Below are 20,396 nucleotides of genomic sequence, written 5' to 3' on the forward strand. Positions count from 1 at the left end.
TGATACATCACTGTGGTAGATTCTAATGGACATGCAATTGACATTTTTGCTCCACTTTTTTATGCAAAAATTCAAAATTTGATTGCAAGAGAATGCTTTATTTAGTGTATTTCCTCGATGCTCTCAAAGTTACCGACAATATTGAATATGATAGAAAACATTTCTATTTTATTTTGATCGTTCGGTTTGAATCGCCATACCTTACTTCTATTGACTTTGGCTTATTATTGCCAACGACACGAGTGCGATTAACCGTGGTGTCGTCAAAGCCGGCCTTTCCTTGAGTTGATTGTATTTATAGAACTATGTGAAACAACTTCTCACAAAATACCGGTTGCGTTTCCGCGGCTCTTATCATCGCCATTTCGAACAAAACCTGCCACCACGGAGTTTCGTGCGATGCTGTAGTGTTTTTAGGTTTAGGTAACTTCATTAACGAAACGGTGCGAGGGGGATATTTCTATGAGAAAAGTGCTTGCGTCTAGAGCGTATCTTCGTTTAGCATTAATACTGTTGTATTTTTAGTCTTTCCCCAATTTTCTATCAATAACCGTCGTCCTTCCCTGCGCCGCTAAACTTGTTTTATTCAATAGCCTGCAGCATTTCTTTGGTTGATCTTCTCACTGTGGAGACATCAAGTGCATCTCAGTTTATACCAGCAAAGAATTGTCAACAAGTCAACAAAATGAGCAGTAAGTATAAACTATTCTTTAAATCCAGCTTTCCCAACCAACCGTACACAAAGTTTCGAAATAATATTAAGTTGTGGTCGATTGATACCAAAACATTATGCAGCGACAATAACATCATTCCGACCACGAGACAGGGATTTTAGATGTCAAAGTAGGTGACCTAGAATGACCTTGACAATAGATTTGAATAATAATTAAATGCATGTTGCAATTAAATAAAATCTATAGCATTCTCAAAAATTTAGATACTTCGAAAAAGTTATTGTAATCGGATATGTATATGGAGTTGTTAAACACTTGCATACACTCTATGCACTCCTATGCATACACGTTCAATCTAATGTTGGCTCTATATTGTTAAATGTAGGCTTTTCTGTCGTATACATTATTTTGCCTATAATGATAGTTATTGAAAATGATAGCTTATTCAATCAATTCGAGGTTTTGCATAGAAACATTGTATGAATGAAAATATCGCTTATTTTTCTCCCGCATGCGAGCAAAAATTCTAAATTTAATCGTGCGTAGGACGGCGTGATTGGCAACTACGTTAGGAGCAATCGTGTTTGCCTTGCCGAAAATATCTGGCGCCGTTTTTTTTTCGTCATTGTTGGTTACTGGTTTGATTTTTTTTCAGTAAAATATGCATAACTGATATTGACTTTCTAACAGCAAATGATGATAAACTGTGAACGACAAAATAATAAGACAAAATACTAGAACATAATAGTAGTCTATACATATAACACAGGCACACACTAACATTTTCTAGTGTAAAACAGTAAATAAAAGCGTCAATCCTAAGCGGTTGCAACAGATAGGAATGACCGGCGTCAGTAAATGTCATCTATGGCAACATAACATCCTCATCGGTCGTTTCTTATCGATGTTGTCATTATGGTTGTTTAACTTTAACCGTAATGAGTCGGCGCCAGTCTGATTTAAGGCATAAGATAATTTATTCTGTCATTATTAAGCAATGTTGAGTTATCTACATTTTTAAAATTATTGTTTTTGTTTAATCTTACAAAAATTTAAACAGCTTGAACAACAAACTAAACTATTTTTGTAAGATTAAACAACTTTGTTTAATCTTACAAAAATTTAAACAGCTTAAACAACAAACTAAACTATTTTTGTAAGATTAAACAACTTTGTTTAATCTTACAAAAATATTTGTGTGTAAGATTTGCCATAGTTTAAATTTCAAATCACTAAACCACGTGCAGTAAGCATGCGTTGGCGAGAAAATTTTGTTTATTTGTAAGAAGAACGTACGCAGACTAATTATATTATTTAGACTCTTTTGAAACACACGTTCCTAATTGTTTGTTCGAGTATTTCTTATTTAAAATGCTATTATCAGAGTAACCAAGAAAACGTTTATGCATCGGTTACAAATAGAAAATTTAAAATGATTTTGATTTGCAAACATACATTTAAAATGACTCTTCTTCTAAATAAAGATCCGTCTAATCGTTTTCGCATTGGTTGTACTGTTTGTATTATTATTATCGAAAAATCTGGCGACTGTCCTCTAGCAACAGACATCCAAATAAGTGCTCTGATTATAGCACAAAAATAAATTCACACCAAAGCATTGGTAGCATTATCAATTGTTAAAAAAAAGTCTAGCTCCTTTAGATTGTTTCGCCCTGTATTTGAATATGATTACATCATGCACAACGCTGGGAAAAGCAGTTGGTAGGAAAAATTAAAAAAGGTGTTGCGTTCAAGGTCAGCCCCAGAAAATTGGAGATAGCACGGAGATTTATTTGGCAGTTATCAAGCATCTTCCATTATTTATTACGCCACGTTCATTTTGCAAATGCAAGAACATGGTGAAAAAGTTCTTTGTTATTTCATTCGATATTTTTCTTCTTGCCATTTTCAGAATACGCCTGGGTGACTTTAGCGACCAATGATTCCTACTCCCTTGGAGCTCTTGTTGTAGCTCACTCGCTAAAGCGAGTTCATACCGAGCATCAAACAGCTGTGCTCATTACGCCAGGTGTATCGGAATCAATGAAGTAAGACGTGACTACCCTCTACTCAGCTTCAAGTCATCGTTACTCAATTTATGTGATTTGATACTATTACAGAACAAAGTTGCGCGCTGTGTTTAATGTTGTAGAAGAGGTTAATCTACTGGATTCAAAAGATGAAGCAAATCTTGCGCTTCTTAAGCGACCAGAGCTGGGTGTTACTTTCACCAAATTACACTGTTGGCGCCTTACACAATTCGAGAAATGTGTTTTCCTCGATGCAGATACGCTGGTTTTGCGCAACTGTGATGAGCTTTTCGAACGAGAAGAGCTATCGGCTGCACCTGACATTGGCTGGCCGGATTGTTTCAATTCAGGCGTGTATGTGTACACCCCAAATATGGAAACATTCTCTAGCTTGGTTCAGTACGCTGTCACTCACGGTAGTTTCGATGGCGGGGATCAAGGATTGCTGAATTCATACTTCTCTGATTGGGCTCACAAGGACATCCAGAAGCACTTGCCCTTCATTTACAACACGTCTTCGGTGGCAACGTACTCTTACTTGCCTGCATTTAAACAGTTCGTACCGTAGATTGCGTTAAACCTAGCAACATCAATCAACTATATGCTCTGTCTGTTTTGCAGGTTTGGACAAAACACAAAAATTCTTCATTTCATCGGTGTTGCTAAGCCATGGCTGCAGAACTTTAACTCTGAAACACGAAAAGTTTATGTTCCTTCCGAATGTCAGCATCTAGCCAACTTTCTTCAGTACTGGTGGGACATTTTCGCTGAAGATGTTCATTCACGCCTAAGTCCGGATATGGTAAGTTATCAGCATAGCAGCCGTAATTCCCGAAACAGAATATCGATGCACACATTTTTGCGATACAGGTTTTATGAACAGTTGTTTCTACTGCTTTTCTTTTGCGTACATAATTTGATGAACGTTAGCCTAATGGCTTACTTGTTTCTGTCTTTTATGAATATGTTCACCTACCTCATGATTCATAAGTTACGATTCAGTGAGGCTGGTTTGGCAAATACAATCATGCTGACCAAGAAATTAATTTAAAAAATAATCCATTTAAATTTCAAGTCTGAACATTTCAAATTTTGGGATTATAGTATAGAACATAAGGCGGAGGTAAGATGACTATTATGCTGTTGTATTCCTTTTGTATAATGATTATTTATTGTGCTATGCTTTTAATCAGCTTTTGCAAACGCTTTTTATTAATTACTAATTCATATTTCAATTTCGGAATTTCTTGATGCAATTAAACTATCAATGCACGGTATTGCACTTTTTTGTAGTGTTTATTTTTGCGCATAGTTGTAGGAAGAATTTAACTTACTTGCATAGTGTTATCATAATGAGAGCAAACCGACATCGAGAAGACATGCATTCTATTGACACAAACTTTCATTAGTATTCTATTTCATTTTGTACCGGTGCTGTTGTGATTTATGAAGTTTTGTGTTATATGGATCCATATAACATCTTTGCACAAAAATTAGTGACTACGACATACCACTACTACTTTTTAATAGATGTGTGTTGCATCATTCTTTTGTATCGGATACATCACGGCACATTATTGTAATCATCACAATAAGTCACAAACATGACAACATACAGCGCGCACTGGTCACGGTACAGGTAAAAATGTTGGTTACGCTAAATATCATTAAAACATCATACAAAAGGGAAATGAAACAACAAAAAAGGCATTTGCACAGCTGATAAAAGCTGATTCACAAATGACAAATAATGCGAAAAATACAAAACTTAATGATACATTTTGTACCCTCATTGCTGCCTTTTCGATCAAATCAAAACATTTTCGGCTTGTCGTAATAATATGATTTGGCTAATTTATTCATTTTTTTTGCCACACATTTCGCCATTTTCTCTCATCTTTTCCTTTCCAAATCTTCCTAAATGTCATACCTATGTACATATCCAATCATGCGCTAATTCATAGAGTGGCCTCGCTGGGGCGTTAGCAAATGTTACGCTTGGAGAACCGCGCACTTCGGAGCAGGACCGCATTGAAGAGAAACTTCGCCGACAATACTGGGAAGCGGGCAATGCAGAGTATGTTGGACGAGACGCTTTTAAGCATATCTGGGCAAAAATTCAACAAACTATGGATAAATGATGCTGTATGAAACGTTACAATAACCTTTCATACATTTGACAAATATCGTATAATGAGTCCTATTTGAAAAAAAATAAGCGCAATATCAAATCGCATGATTTTTATTTTTTCGTAAGCTTCCTATTGTTTGATGTGTAGCAATTTTCTGTTATATTGATCTTGTTATAATAACGAATATCAAAAAAAAACCAATGCTTATCTAGTTCTTAGAATTTCGGTAAAAATTTTCTTTAGGTCTAGGTGTATGCATTATTCATTATGCACTAAGCACTCAGAAAATAAATGATTGATAAATGTAAAGAAAACAAAACGTTATGTGATTTTCATTATGAAATCGATGGGGGGAATCCCTTACGAGTGACCTTAAACGTGCTTCAGGCGTAGTTTTTGTGCTGCTGTATGTATGTTGTCATCCGACTATCATGTGCATATAATCTCTTTCCATTACGATGCTATCTTGCGATCTCCAAGTGCAAGATGTAGATCGTCTGTTGGAAAAGAGAACTTGATTTAAGATGTATTATGTATATGTTGTTTGTGCTTGCGTGTTTGTGTGTGTGTTTTGTGCTAAGAACATTTGAGTTTTATTTCCTAACAGCAACAAGCTTTAAAACACTGGATGAAGCCTTTAAGCAAGGTTAGTGCTAATCAATATCGTTCCACCAGTTCGGGAACGATCTATGTAACTAATGAGACCGACATCGATAATCAGATGTTATGTTGGCAAAATGAACAAAACCATCAATCGCAGCAACAGCAAAGAGACGGTTACGTTCCTTCATATGACCCACAAATGGTTTATAAAGATCCCTGGGAGGATTATCTGCAAAGACAAGAGCATGCAAAAAATATGAGAAAACAAGAAGAAGAGCGGCTATACTTCCTATATTTAGATCAACTACGTGTTCAAGAACATGAAAGCCGCCAAGAGTATGAATCATCCCTTGTAAACACAAAGAGTCACCATGAACAGTCATATCATGTACATCATGATCAACATGTTTCCCAACATCAGAATCTTCACCAAGGTACTGATGAGGGCCATGATGGACATCGCCATGAAGTTCATTATGATACAAATGCCTTCCAGCGTACAGATCAATGGGTCGATAAAATGATACAACAACACGAAGCAAATATAGGTCACTGGGAAAAAGCTCCTAGCAAAGTATACGAGGTTCAGGAACGAGAGCCATTCAGCTTCAATACTGCGGACCCGAACGGTTATCAATTGAACAACAAATTAAATCCACAAGACTCAGTTGGTGATAGAAGCACTTCCGTTAAGGATAGTACTGAAACTATTACAGTAGAAGAAATCAAAACGGTTGCTTTAACCTCCCAACAACAAGCATCATGTCCCGACCTGTACGAACCAGCCGAATGCCAAGCAAATGTTGATGGTGGTAAAAATGGGGAAGGGGAAGGGGTAGGTACCTTTGAACAGTGTACGTGACCATTATCATCGTTGAAAGATCTTATATCATCGCCTAAAAAGTGTATAACGCCTTCGCATTTGATCATTTTTTTTCGGTCTTATCTAATGTATCGAGTAAATGCATGCATAACCTGCATTTATCACAATATTTGGCAGTTGTTATAGTAAAATCGTCAAACTTAGAACTATCCAGTCTTATTAACGTTATTAACCATCATCAAAGTTGTTATATCATGCTGCCTAGAACCACGTCGATAATTTCAAGAATACTAACATATGTGATTTATTTTAAAAAAATTAGTTTAAAATATATAATGTTTCTATTAGTATGATAAATAATGCCTTTGTTACACCCTGAAAACTAATCCATTCTATATTGTGGGAGTATCACGCTATTATTGACATAACATTTTATTAAACCGGTGTAAAATTCCACAGTGCAAGCTTGGGGGCCGACCAATTTGCTTTAGTTAAATGATGAAAATAAATAAAATATAAAAATGTTGTAGATGGCTTTCATGTCGCCATTTTTTGATTCCACAACGTATTTCCATCTGTGTTTATGTGCTACAATTTGTTGTGTGTATGACGTCCAATTTTGCATATTCATATCATACATAAGTGAAGTTCTGTATTTCAAATAATTTGGAAATAAAATAGTATGTTCCATAGGATTGTCTGTATGATACATTCAACATTTGTTTTGTGTCCATCAAATGTGTTTTGCCTGTCGACGAAATATTTAAATGGTCGCTGTTTTGCATTTGTTCAATTACAGAGTGGTATTGCTGGGGCATTGGCTCAGTTGCATCTTGGCGAAGCGAAATCTAAGGAACAAGAAGCCTACGAAGAGCATATGAGACGTCAATGCTGGGAAACAGGCAACATCGATTATATGGGTCGGGACTCTTTTGACAACATTTGGAAACGCATTCAACAAACAATAAACACCGGCACCGGCTCATGCATGGAAGAGTCATCCGAAGCTTCCGTTGCGCAAGCTACTGCACCTGGTACAACACAACGCGCAAGCCGCCGCCCATCACGTTCGCGATCTGCAACTCCGAAAAGAGATCCGAAAGACCGCTCTCCAACGCCACAACCAGAAGAGAAAATATCTGTTGATAAAAAGGAAGGTAATTGACCCAGCACCATCATTGCCTGTGTTCAACGGCGGCACCAGTCAGGCAATTGCTTCCAACTAACCAACATCGTTCATCGTTTATATTTGTTTTCCTGCTGTGTGTTATCTCCATTATCATGCGTAAGTCCTGTCTCTAATAATGTCACTATTACCAGTATCAATGATTCATCTAATTGGTCAACATATGTGTCTTCGTTCCGACTCGTGCAACCAACATTAGTGTAACCAATAGGCTATAAATCATGGAACTATTTCAGTTGTTAAAGTCTGGATAATAGGATTCCTTTTTACAAGTATCGGTAATTATGGGATTGAATAATTTTGCAGTTCTGTTTGTCAGATCTAATCTTAATGGAACATATGATTCGAAACCTTTACGTGCCATTCGCTAGGAAATGGTATAACATTTCCTACACGATAGAAATGTTGTACTGCACAAAGTAACAGAAAGATTAAAATGTAGACAGAACACAGAATACTAACAGTTTCCGTTTAAAATTATGCATGATGAAGTAATGAACCCCAATAAGTTTTTTTAGGACAAATGTAACAAACATCGATATTATTTCCCTTTTGTTCATCCTTCAAACCCGTGATGATACATAAAGCTATATCGGTCGTGGAATGATACATGAATAACTAGCAAATGTGTATATGTGTCCCAAACGAGTTCATAAAAGATTAGCTAAATATATTTACTCAATACTACTCCTAATTGTGTTGCATTTTGTGATGTCTACGGCATTTCTTCAGCATACATTTCACTTTTGGACGGATAAAGTGAACTATATATCAGATACACCAATTGCAGATTTACCTTGGAAAAATATTCATGATAGACAGTACTTCAATCATTCAGCATTCTAGTTAACATTGAACATTCTATTAATTTCCTCTAACACACACCTTTTCAATAAAGATGATAAAAAAACACGTACTCGTCTACATGGAAAGTAATCGATAAGGTTCTTGAATAGTAAAACTAATATTTTTTATGCATTTTAACATCTTTTACCGGTCATACATGATTTATGAAAAACGCATAAGAGTAAAAATATGCACGATTGAGTACCAAATTTCCATCTTTCATTTTCCACCTCTTGTCGCTGGTTTTAGCGAAAAGTGTGTTGGACCATAACTGTACACACGAAGAACGTTGATCACTCAACAAGTTACAAGGTTGCGGCGCTTTCGTATACAGTTAGAATGTCTTTCAAACCACTGTACATATGATGTGTGTTTACTATTACCATAGATGAAACTACTAATTTACAGCCATACATCTACTTATATTTAAGATGCATGCAGTAATATACACTGCGTAATGCAGTTGACATGATTCAATGATTCTCAGAGCTGCACTGCTCAATATCAATGGCGACACAAGCAAATGTTCGCGATTTTCTCAAGATTCGCGATTTATGTTGCATAGCATATGCATACAAATGGGCACCGCAAAGTATCAAAGTTTAAGAACACTGAAACGGAACTGAATAAGCTTTTGTTCTTGATTTTTAAGGCGTTAATTTGTTTGATTAATATATAATTCATATAATTTTTATAATTATATTTTACATTTGAGACACAACAACAATGATAAAACGTATACAAATAATGCCATTTCTGTTTCAATAACTAAAACTTGTGCAACGGAATTAATTGACGGGTGGTGTTTCACTTACAGTGTTGCGTTTTTAAACATATCTCGGTGCCGCTTATAAAACCGATCAGAAACTAACTGGGATTTCCTTTTCTTCTTAAATTTTCTTTTCTCTCCCCGTATTCTACTGTGCAATAATGACTACATTCTTTATCGATATTGACCATTTCAACTTTCTTTTTGGGGTTGTGTTGCATTATGCACGCATTACTTCTTTGATGGTTTTATAATTTGCATTGCTTGCTTACTTCCGTGGGAAATAACCCCGTATGCATGCTTATACCACACTCATACGGTTTATTCGGGTACGACGGGACTACGCCATCATCAAACATTGCAACATGCTGCAGCACAAGTCGTTCCTCCACCGGTCATTGCGGAGGAAGACGATGTTGCTGTCAGTTTATCTACGATGGACAGTAGTAGCTTTGCAATGCGACTCCAAACCTCCAGGCTGCCACCACCAATTCAGTATGATCCAACTACCAATACGACAACATTGACGAAGAAAGTTTTTGCAGGTTACCAGCAAATTATAACGACCAAGAGTCCAGAAGGAAAAACTCGAACGCACACGAAGCTGGTCTACGATCCCTCGGTCGAAGATGATCAAACTAAAGAGGAGACGAATGTGCCACTTACTACACCCACAGTAGCCTCGAACCAGGACGAAGTAGATGGTACTGTGATGCAGAAGGCGACCATAAATCCTCCTCCAGTATCGTCGAAGCAAAAGATAACGACGGCAGCTGCTGAAGGTGGCATGAAGGAAATGTCTTCAACAAAAACTGCAGTGCAGGCACCGAATATCACTCCTGAAATTAAAAGAGATGCCAATGTTTCCCAGTCACCGATGCCAAAATCTGCATCAAAACCCACGGCTCCATCCTCAGCCCAACAGCCTCAACAGCAGGTGGCACAGGAATCGCTTGCAGGTAAAACGAACGCATTCTTCGAAACACAGCAACCGATCAAAGCATTGCGTAAAAAAAGACACATTTCTCCACCGCCGCAACCACTGCCTACTACAAACGCGACGTCCAACAATCAAGCCTCAGGAAAAGCATCAACTTCATCTTCGCCATTATCACCATCATCGTCATCTGCAACGAACGCTTTGCATCGTGGGCTGCCGGCTAATCCAAAGGCTTCCGTAACTACAGCTATTTTGCCATCTGTCGTATCGCATCCATCAATAGCATCCTCTAGCAAGGCAGAAGCGAGCAACACACAGAACACTCTCAACACACGCACTTTTCTAAATAATCAAAAAGATGAATCGGCTCTAACACTGCCATTACTTGAGAAGACTTCAACACCCGCGTCACAGTCATCACCGTCAACCAAGAGCTCCACTGAAACGAAACCAAACCACACCGCCGTCGAAGGTTCTAAGGTTGGTTCGCCTCCAGTGCCTCCACGTCGTAAGCGTGAATCAAGAACTGCAAAAATAGGTAAAATTTAATAGCCACGTCTTTCTATGAAAGTGTTCGTTTCCCTCATCAAATCCTAGTTCATCGAGCGGAAACACACAAGCGGTAAACAAAAATTGAACAATTGCAACTTGGGCTTCGTTACAAATAATAATCCCTTATTGGGAATAGAACATCGATACAATACAACGATTCCGTAAAAAACCGGTCTCGATGCTATGCTGATTATCCAGATTTTAAGTCAACTTTCCTTCTAACACGCTTTAATAGCTTCGGTGGTTGAACCTTTTTTGTTTAAAAAGCATTCAAATTCTATTTGTTTGAAAGGGATCGTTTTTTTTTCATTTCCATCGCCACTACAATAATTGGCAATCTACTAATCCTGACCAAACCTGAACCATGCCGAGACTTTGACCCATTGCGGGATAGTCCACGTCCATGGCAAGTCCTTATTATTATTGGTGGGTCGGTCCTATCCATATATAGAACTAGGACCGACGTTTTATTAAGTCTTACGTTTAACGACTACACTTCACAAGGACTGTGCCGAAATTTGTCAATTCAGTGTTTCACAAAATCACTCACTTCGTCAACCACACTAGATGGACAAAAAGCAATATAGCAACTGTCTGTGTTTAGCTATTGAACTTTGGTTTGAACGCAAAAAGTCTAATGATTCATTTTCAAGATACAAGACAATTTTCATTTCAAGTTTAAAAATTCACAATTTTCATGCTATTGCTTTCGTCGCACAAATCTACACTTGAGACATTTGATCAAACTGTTTATTTAAAACAAATCTGCATCTACATTGCAATTCGCGATTGTTTGCATTACCGTACGCGTTTATTGTATAACCGCACAAAACCCTTGTTTTTCAAAATTGTACGTCACAGCCAACACGTAAACGGTCTCAATTGCAAACATCCTTTGGACACTTTTATCAATGTTCTAAGATTGTTCTAATAAAGCTCAATTTGTGTATTATATAGTCAAAGTTATTATTCATTACATTTAATAACCCGATCCGTTTCATGTTGCGTACCTGTAGGTCGATGCCATGTTTTCTCTATCAGATTGTTGTTCGTTGGTTTCGTTCTCAAAAACCTAGCACAAGCCTAGAATGTGATTACAGAAAATTATGTTTTGTTCGTCTATCAATCGCCTGCTTGCCATACCAGCATTTTATGATCTTTATAATGGAATTTGAGTTATAATCTATCTTATTCTCTTGTTCTCTTCTCTTTTCTTTCTTTTGTGTAATTGTGTGACCTTAAACGTCCTTATGTGTAACACTTCTGTTAACGTGACGTACAAACCTTTCGTATCTATTCATATTATCATATTATTGTGGTTTCAAAATGTGTTTTGTCGCACAATAAATGGCTCTAACGGTTTAACAGCAAAAGCGAAAAAGTCGAAAATATATCAATTGTTACTATCCTGTATTTCTTGCACGAAGAAAAAGCGTTGATAGAATTTCATTTGAAAATAACGTATGATGCTATCGTTATTAATATGTCAATTATCAAAATGGACTCAAATATCGAAAAATATATTATTTACATTTTGAAAAACTACAACAAAACGAATGTTTCGTACAGTTCCGTATAAGCGAACCAAAAAAAAAATACATATCTTGTAAAGTCGTCAACTCTTATTTCTGTAACAACAAACAATATCCATATGTTAGGTATCATTTCCTTCCTTCATGAATATTACATAGAGGTAGCTGAAACATAAATTTTACCAGATAACATTGTCTTTTGTTACAACCCATCTCAATATCACTGGATAATCCTGATTACGATAACTCTCCTTTTTCCTTTCCCATTTTTATTCCCACCAGCACGGCTCATTCGAACGTTCTGCACTATCTTGTGAGGCCACAAGGCTTGGTATAAAATTATTCACCCACCAACCCGTGCCCGTAGCCTGTTGTAATTCTTCAATGATTCTAAAAGTTTACTATAGATGGATGGTAACAGCTTACAGTGCATTGTTCAAATGAAATAACGTTTGCCTTTGCACGGGCATACGTATGATGTGACCTATTAAAATTGTTCTATCCATCCTTATTGCACTGGCCGTTTTTCGATGCATTTTCGTTGCTACTGAACTATATGCAACTATTTTAATGAATGAATGTTTTATTTCCAACTAACATGCCGAACTTGCAAAACTATTTGGTAGATCGTGAATGTGCTTCTTCTGTTCTATTTTTTGAAATAAACTGTTGTGTACACTTACAGCACTACTTTTTTAAACACTCCACTTTGATAATACAAAAGGTCGGGTAAGTATTTCAAACAACTATGTTGTTTTTTTTTTATAACTAGAACATTTGGCCAAGTTAAAGTGCTGCGCAACGAAATTAATAAGATCCCCTTTACCCTGAAATGTACGCAGAAATTATTGGTCTCGAAGCCCTCAGACACTGCATTCATATCAGTCCTTGAAGAAATACTGAGTCCATACGTGTGCAGGAGTCGGTATTGTGTTCTGGTACCGAGCATGAACTCATACCTACCCTGGAACCTATCATGATCCGAAACCTGTCCTGGAGTTGATAATGAGCCTGTACCGGTCCTGAAGTTGAGAATGGGTCTGTACCGGTCCTGGAACCTATCATCAACGCATACCTACCCTGCAACCTATCACGAACCCATACTGGTCCTGGAACCTATCATGAATCGATACCTGCCCTTAAACCTATCAGTAACCCATATATCTGCTGGAACCGATCATGAACCAATACCGGTACTGGAACTGATCATGAGCCGTAGGAGTAGCGCAGAAAGTAGTCCGGGTCTGGAACCGATACAGTTACAGTTTTGATAAAGTAACTAATGCTGCTGATTGGCAATCCATACCCGGCAGTACATGTGCAGCGTAGGAATTAGTGATGTGCTGTATGGAGCGCACCCACGACTCCGATCCGACTCCGAACGACTCCGAACGACTCCGAACGACTCCGGACGACTCCGAACGACTCCAAACGGCTCCGAACGACTCCGACTCCGGGCGACTTCGGGCGACTCCGGACGACTCCGAACGACTCCGACGACTCCGAACGGCTCCGACTCCGGGCGACTCCGGGCGACTCCGGACGACTCCGAACGACTCCGACGACTCCGAACGACTCCGAACGACTCCGAACGACTCCGGACGACTCCGACTCCGGGCGACTCCGGACGACTCCGGATGACTCCGAACGACTCCGGATGACTCCGGATGACTCCGACTCCGGGCGACTCCGGACGATTCCGAACGACTCCGGATATTGCAGCGCGGACCTACCTTCCGGAGTCGATTCCGAATTTAACGGAGTCGGATCGGAGTCGACTCCGGATTTTTGCCAACTTACCCATCACTAGTAGGAATCGAGTAGGAATTAATTTCGGAAAGATTTCGGTGGGAAATAGCGGGGATATTTTAGTAGAATCTGTATCGTGATGATCGAATGCGTCCAAATGGTAATATCTCAACCATTACTAATCTTGCCACTATTAATCACTTTTACGGCTTAACAACATGCCCGCCATGGGTCCGAGGCCCCGCATGGCATGCTCGATAATGTGTCCAAAGTAGTCGGATTTTTACCTGACGAAATATAAATTAAAGAGCTTATAAACGATAGTTTTTATTGATCAATCCAGCAACAAAATATTACTGGGCGAAGTCAAAAGATGTTAACGACCTTTCAATACCCGTTACGAGGTCCCGAATTCCAGCAGGAGATCTGCGTACATATCCACGGGTTGTAAGTGATTCCGTTTCCATTCCGTTTCCAAAAACCCGCAGCCCCGTATCTTCCTAACGGACAGGATAGAACAAAATGTGTGAGATCGCGCACAACTTTGTTAATAACTAAGATTTTTTAACGCTACATTCTGCGGCCTACCTTCATTTCGTCTGCGCTGCTTATGCCTCGTTACGCCAGTAGTCTGCGAGGGCTATCGCGGTGATGTTGTCGGTCGGAAGCGCTTCCCGAGCGCTTTCGTGAACACCTCCCCAATACACTCACATCAGTACACTTTGACTGGTCCAGACTGAGCCTTGGGGTGAGCTGAATTAATTGATTGTTAACCACAGAGAGTTTCTGGCGCAGCTTTACCGTGACCAGGAAATGGTCCGAATCGGCGTTTGCGCCTCTGTTTTGACGTCAATAATATCCGAGAAGTGCCCCCCGTCAATCATAGCGTGATTGATTTGGGAATATGTTTGGCTTGAAGCGAGGTGAAGTTGCTACAAATGTTCATGTGCTTGGAGGAGGTAAAGTTAATAAGCCTGAAGCCGTTGTCGTTTGTCAGCTGGTGGGCGCTAAAGCTTCAGATGGATGTTGCTCATAGGCCTCCTCCCGTTTAATCTGAGCATCAAGGCATCCGGTGGCAATCTTTACATCGTGTTGTAGGCAGCAGTCGTACTCACTCTCTTCAGCTTCGTAAAGAGGAGCTGCATCCAGTAATGGTGGGTAAATTCAACAAAAATCCGGAATCGCAAATGACTCCGCCAAAATTGGAAGCGGTTCCGGAAGCTAGGTGCAACACTTCAAACTCGGAACTATCCGGAGCTGTCCGGAGCCGTAGAAGCCGACCGTAACCCGTTGTAACTGTCGGAAGTATTCTTAAGCGCTTCAAAGCACCAGTATCAGCGATATAAGCTAATAAAAAATTAGGAGTTGATGAGTAAAAAATGTCTTTTTCATTTACTGTACTGAAGTAAATGTTTGTTTCAACATTACAGATTTACACATTTTTTTCTCAAGACCGAGGGACTCTTTCCGAATATTCTGGATCCGACCTCACTGTCACGTAACTGATACTAGCTTCTTCTTCTTCTTGTTTGGCACAACAACCGCTGTCGGTCAAGGCCTGCTTGAACCCACTAGTGAAGTGAGCTTGGCTTTCAGTGACTTATTGTTACCATAGAAGGATAGTCAGTCCTACGTATGGGGGCACGGTCTATTCGGGGCTTGAACCCATGACGGGCGTGTTGTTAAGTCGTACGAGTTGACGACTGTACCACCAGACCGGTCCAACTGATACTAGCACGAGTAATTAATTAAATAAACGAAACACGACAACATCCATTTAAAAATATATTATTATTTTCACATTTCAATAGATATTGCAGCTTTTATTATTATGTACATGATATTTTCAGCAACATTTGTACAAATTCGATATTTTGGTTCGTCCGTCCTGCAAAACAAAGCTGAACAGTTTTCAGTACTTTTTTTATCCTGCAATGCTATCTCTGTATTACAATTCGACATCTTAAGTGTGTTTGTTACGAAATGAACCATTCGACCGTATCAAGTAATCGTAATTGGAGTTTATTTGTGTAACTCTTTCTAGCACAAGCTAAGCAATTACACTGTGTCACGTGTAAATATGTGTTAACCAATAACTGTTTACTTTTAGTACCCAGATCGGTATTTTAAAAAATAACAAAAAGCTCTTCATTCTGGAAATTCATAGCATAAGCACCTTTTTATGGTTTGAAGCTAGTTCATATTGAACAAAGCGATGCTAAATATACATTTTTTATTTCCATGCCTTATAACAAATATCCGTTTGCGCATTTATCTTTTCTATGCACAGCTTAATCTACGGGCGGTATTACAAGTTGGCCAACATGCGCCAATGTAGAACTTTGACATAGATTATTTCTTCCATGCAGATGAACCAACTTTTCCGTCATCTACTTTTCCGAGCTTTGGAAAATTGTTTTCCATATAATGTGTCTGATAATGTTCGGTCAAATCGTCTTGGATGAGCACTTGCTTACAAACTTGACAAACCTCTAATTTCGAGGAATTAGAAGCTTTCCCTTTGCCGAAGGATTTCGGTCTATTGTTTTCGTCTTGGCAGTATACCAAATAAAGTTCCTATAAAGAAATAATACAATACATTTAACGATAACTGTATCTTTTCATCCATCTTTTTCAACCCAATAATACACGAAGTATTGTTTACCTGTTGTTTACTGATGGTTGGCAGTAACGCGATCAGTTCAGGAAAAATTTCATGGAAACGATCACCTAGTGCTACTCTGCAGTGCTCATAATAAGCTGATGCTTCGTATTGCCCATCACGAAACATCTGTGAAATGGTACGGAACTCCATTAACGCGTCTTGACTTTTCAACGCTCTTTGAAAATGTGTTACAAGCACCTGAGAAAGAAAATAAATAAATACGTTTTATATATTTAGAATGAGTACTTCTTAACGGAATGGGTATTTTGTGTTCCTCACTTGATTTCTTTTACTGGCGTTAGAAGGAGAGACATAACTGTAAGTGGGCAAGATATTGTACGATTCCCCTGTTGAGTTCGTAAAAGTCATGTTGTTCGCATTCCGTGCAACGGAATTTAATGTGACATTCCCAAAGCCTGGTGGAGGACCAGGCATTCGTTTTAAATTTACGTTTTCAAATCCAGGTGGCGTACGTTTGGGACCGGCTGCTAGTGCAAAATGAACACTGTTAGAACTGCCTAGCACAGGGAAAGAACTATTTAACGATGAAGGGATATTATTGTTGTTTGTGGGAGAAGATTGTGTAGCGGCTGAGCTTTGTCCATTGAATTTACTGTGTTGCTGTTGCTTCTGCTGTTGCTCTTTGTTACGATCCTTCGCTCCGCCGCCACCCCCTTTGGAAACAGATTCACTATTATTATTCCGCGTGTCTGCTGAATTAACGGTGGATAAATCTTTCTGTTTCATTTTTTCACCAGATTTTTTTCCGGTCAGGGCGTTGAGATTAACAAAGCCAGTATCATCTTTTAGCTGTGGGGCCGGCATGGGTTTCTTCTTGCTTGAAGAGCTACCGGTAGTGGTTTGTGAACCTCCTCCAGCTCCAGACACCCAAGGGATAGGTTTTGCTGTTCCTGGTTTATTCCCTTCTCCGAGTGATGGAAATGCTTTGGTTGAATGCACACTTGGCACGGTTCCTTGAACGGTAGCAGATGCGTTTTTCTTCAAATCCTTGGCAGATATTGTGTTTACCTTTGAGGCGACGCTTGACACTGACACATAATCATCCACTAATGCCCGATGCTTTGCCGATATTGCGTTCAAGTTCACCATCGATGAGTTCCCACTTCGATCGTTCATATCCGAAAAAACATCTCCTGTAAGCTTCTTATTTGAACCTGTCAACGCTTTACTACTTGAACCCGGTAAAGCCGGAAAGTCAGAAGAATTTTTCTTCCCAATCATAGAACCAACAGAAGCTCCGTTAGATTTACCAGCGCTCGATCCTGAGGGTCGATTTGAAACGTGAATCATCATGCTCGTACCAGCTGAGGAAGTAGGTTGGCTTGGCTTGAGAAGCGAACTTGCAGTAATTTTGCTACTAAAACCTTCATTTAGGCTGGTTGGGCCGGTCGTTTCGCCTCCACCCGATCCAAGAGCAGGAAAGTTTTCTTTCGTGCGCGCAAGTCCTGCTGTTCCATACACACGCTGCCGTATCGTAACATTATTTGGACGAAATACTGGATTTGGTGCGGAGCCACCAAGCGTAGGAAAGTCCTGTTCACTGGTGGCATCGATCACCTTTTTAGGGTGTTGCTTACTTGTTTGATCATTTGTCAAATCAAGATTATCAAGCTCGTGTTGCAGCGTCTCGCCTGATGTGCCACTACCGGCACTGCGACCTGTGGCACTGCCTCCTCGTCCCACACGAGATCGACTCGATGAAGGCCCACTGCCGGAAGAGCCTGCAGCAGCTGATGGTCCCGCACTTCCGGGCGCAGCAGCTCCATGACGCGGTGCATAAGTAAATTCAAGTTCTAAGGTACGAGTCTGTTTGTTTGCTAATCGGTTCATTGATTTGCCGTGCACTGATGCACGATGCGCTCGCAAATCGATTTCCGTTCGAAATACAGATGTAAATTGTTCTTGCTCACATTCACCCTCCTCACAAAGAAAATGATCTGCCCGGAAGTGATCACGTAACGATGCATAATCCCTATAAAGAGGATAATAAATCATAAGTAAGTGACTCATTCATATTAAATTAACTGTCTGCGCTTTTTACATACCCATAGAAGTAGTTTCTGCCATCTGCATCGCAATAATGGCAGAAGAAATGGTCTTTACGTAGGTGACGGAACAGCTCATCCTTATCGAGAAACCGTGTATCGCAATATTCACATAGCGGATGCCCGCGATGACCAACCTTGTCTGGATCACCTTTACGACGATGCAGAGCCAGCTCCTGTCTGTTATAGCATCGTCGTTCGGAAGAAAACACCTTCAGATGCTCTGTGCATATGTCACAATAGAACAGCTCGTGTTTTTTCCGTACATGCTCACGTAGCAGTTCGAATTTTGGGAAATTTTTTTGATCACACCTGAAAGATAGTTGGCATAAGATCATTAGTTGTTGTACGGAATAAATCCTGTAATTATACTGCGCAACATATCGGTGAATTCTTTGTTGGTAGGGTGCATTGACAGGAAAGAGATGCATTTACATGCATCACACATTTTTTCGTGCCGATGGTCAATATGCGCGCGCAACTAATGGTTAAATTAATACGTAAGATGAACACTAGTTGTGATTATGTATGATTACTGCTATGCTTACCGAGGGCACTTGTAATCTAGAAGATCGAAATAAGCGTGTTGTACCTCTGCGTCCGTAAAGCAGATCCGGTATTTTTTATCATACAGTCCTGATCGATTTTTTACGTCCAATTGCTGGTAAGGTGTAAGCGTTTTCGAAAATATTACCTGTAACAAAACGGGAAAGCAAAATACATCCTTCTGCCAGCAAAGCGGTAATCCACTCAAAATCCGAAATCTTCCAAAACATACCTTGGCCAAATCTCGACGGCAAATAGGGCAATCATTCTGCTGACATAGTACTCTAATGCGGGTAGAGCACTCGTAGCAGCAAAGATGATCGCACTCACCAATGGCAAAATATACAATTGGCTTGAAGCATACGACGCATAGAGTTTCCGTTGTCTCTACGTCGGAGACATTCTTCTCCTGAGTGGTGGTTTGTTGTCGTTTAGAGGCCATGTTGTCGCACGCAAAATACAATGCTAATATAGCTCCTGTTGCAAACCGTTGCTCAATTCGCGAAATAGCGATTGCCTCAAAAAAGTGGACTTTCCGAAAGCAATGTGCACAGAATTGACAGCCGGAGGTAAAAATCGCTAACCTTAGAAGAGGTTACGAAAGGTAATAAACCTCGACACGTACACGCTGGTTTTCTAGCTCGACGGGTTGCTATTGACGATTTGTTGAAGTATTCTTTCGTTCAGATAAGATGCAATCGAAAATGAAATTGCAATCATGAAAAGAGATATGCGTCTGAAGCTGCAGAATCGTTTTGCTAATTTAGATTTTTTACCAACGAAACCATATCAACACTTGGACCTCCAACGCGAAAAGGAATTTTTGACAATAAGCAGATTTGTCGTGCATCAAGGTTGGTATAGTATTTGTCAACTTGTCTGCAGATTTAAATTCGCCCGTCGTAATTAAAAAAGCCAAGTAAAAAGCGGAAAATCGTTAAATTCCGCGTAAATTTACTTCTCAAACTATATTTTCTTTTTGTGTAGCAAAATAAATGAAACAAATTCATAACGACATATCCGTGTATTCAAACACATTCAAATACCTTGGCCATTCCTTTCCAAACCACACTGATTCATCGCTGGAATCATTAATTGTTTGAGCTTTTCCTTGCAAGTAATCTAATGATGAATGGAAAACTGTTAACTCTTTTGCGACAGATATGTCTTCCTGTTGCTCATTTATTGAACAAAATATTAATATCGTGCCCATCCAGCGCAGTCAGGCGGCGGTAATCGCTATAGCAGGCGTGCGTGCGTGCGGAAAAATCAAAATTGTTTGA

General features: G+C 39.4%; 2 protein-coding genes across 11 annotated transcripts; one reads left to right on the forward strand and one right to left on the reverse strand.

The window, feature by feature from the left end:
* Positions 1-258: 258 nt before the first annotated feature.
* Positions 259-12,771, forward strand: LOC121591932 (glycogenin-1). Of its 10 annotated transcripts, none has more exons than XM_041913036.1 (9): positions 259-443; positions 526-692; positions 2,587-2,722; positions 2,795-3,259; positions 3,326-3,506; positions 5,936-6,274; positions 7,062-7,419; positions 9,438-10,541; positions 12,370-12,771. In XM_041913036.1, exons 2-9 carry the CDS (start codon positions 686-688, stop codon positions 12,402-12,404), a joined length of 2,625 nt encoding a protein of 874 aa, XP_041768970.1. In that variant the 5' UTR covers positions 259-443; positions 526-685; the 3' UTR covers positions 12,405-12,771. The 10 variants fall into 10 exon arrangements, with proteins under 10 accessions (XP_041768970.1, XP_041768969.1, XP_041768971.1 ...); XM_041913035.1 differs by having other exon boundaries at positions 259-423; XM_041913037.1 differs by having other exon boundaries at positions 259-423; positions 594-692.
* A 2,837-nt stretch (positions 12,772-15,608) lies between these two features.
* LOC121593241 (E3 ubiquitin-protein ligase ZNF598) lies at positions 15,609-19,948 on the reverse strand. The gene is made up of 6 exons (XM_041915443.1): positions 19,346-19,948; positions 19,116-19,261; positions 18,568-18,879; positions 16,781-18,494; positions 16,502-16,699; positions 15,609-16,413 (listed from the first exon to the last, which is right to left on the reverse strand). Exons 1-6 carry the CDS (start codon positions 19,553-19,555, stop codon positions 16,189-16,191), a joined length of 2,805 nt encoding a protein of 934 aa, XP_041771377.1. The 5' UTR covers positions 19,556-19,948; the 3' UTR covers positions 15,609-16,188.
* Positions 19,949-20,396: the final 448 nt, after the last annotated feature.

Source organism: Anopheles merus, chromosome 2L, assembly GCF_017562075.2.
Source record: "Anopheles merus strain MAF chromosome 2L, AmerM5.1, whole genome shotgun sequence".
In the NCBI taxonomy this organism is placed as follows: domain Eukaryota; kingdom Metazoa; phylum Arthropoda; class Insecta; order Diptera; family Culicidae; genus Anopheles; species Anopheles merus.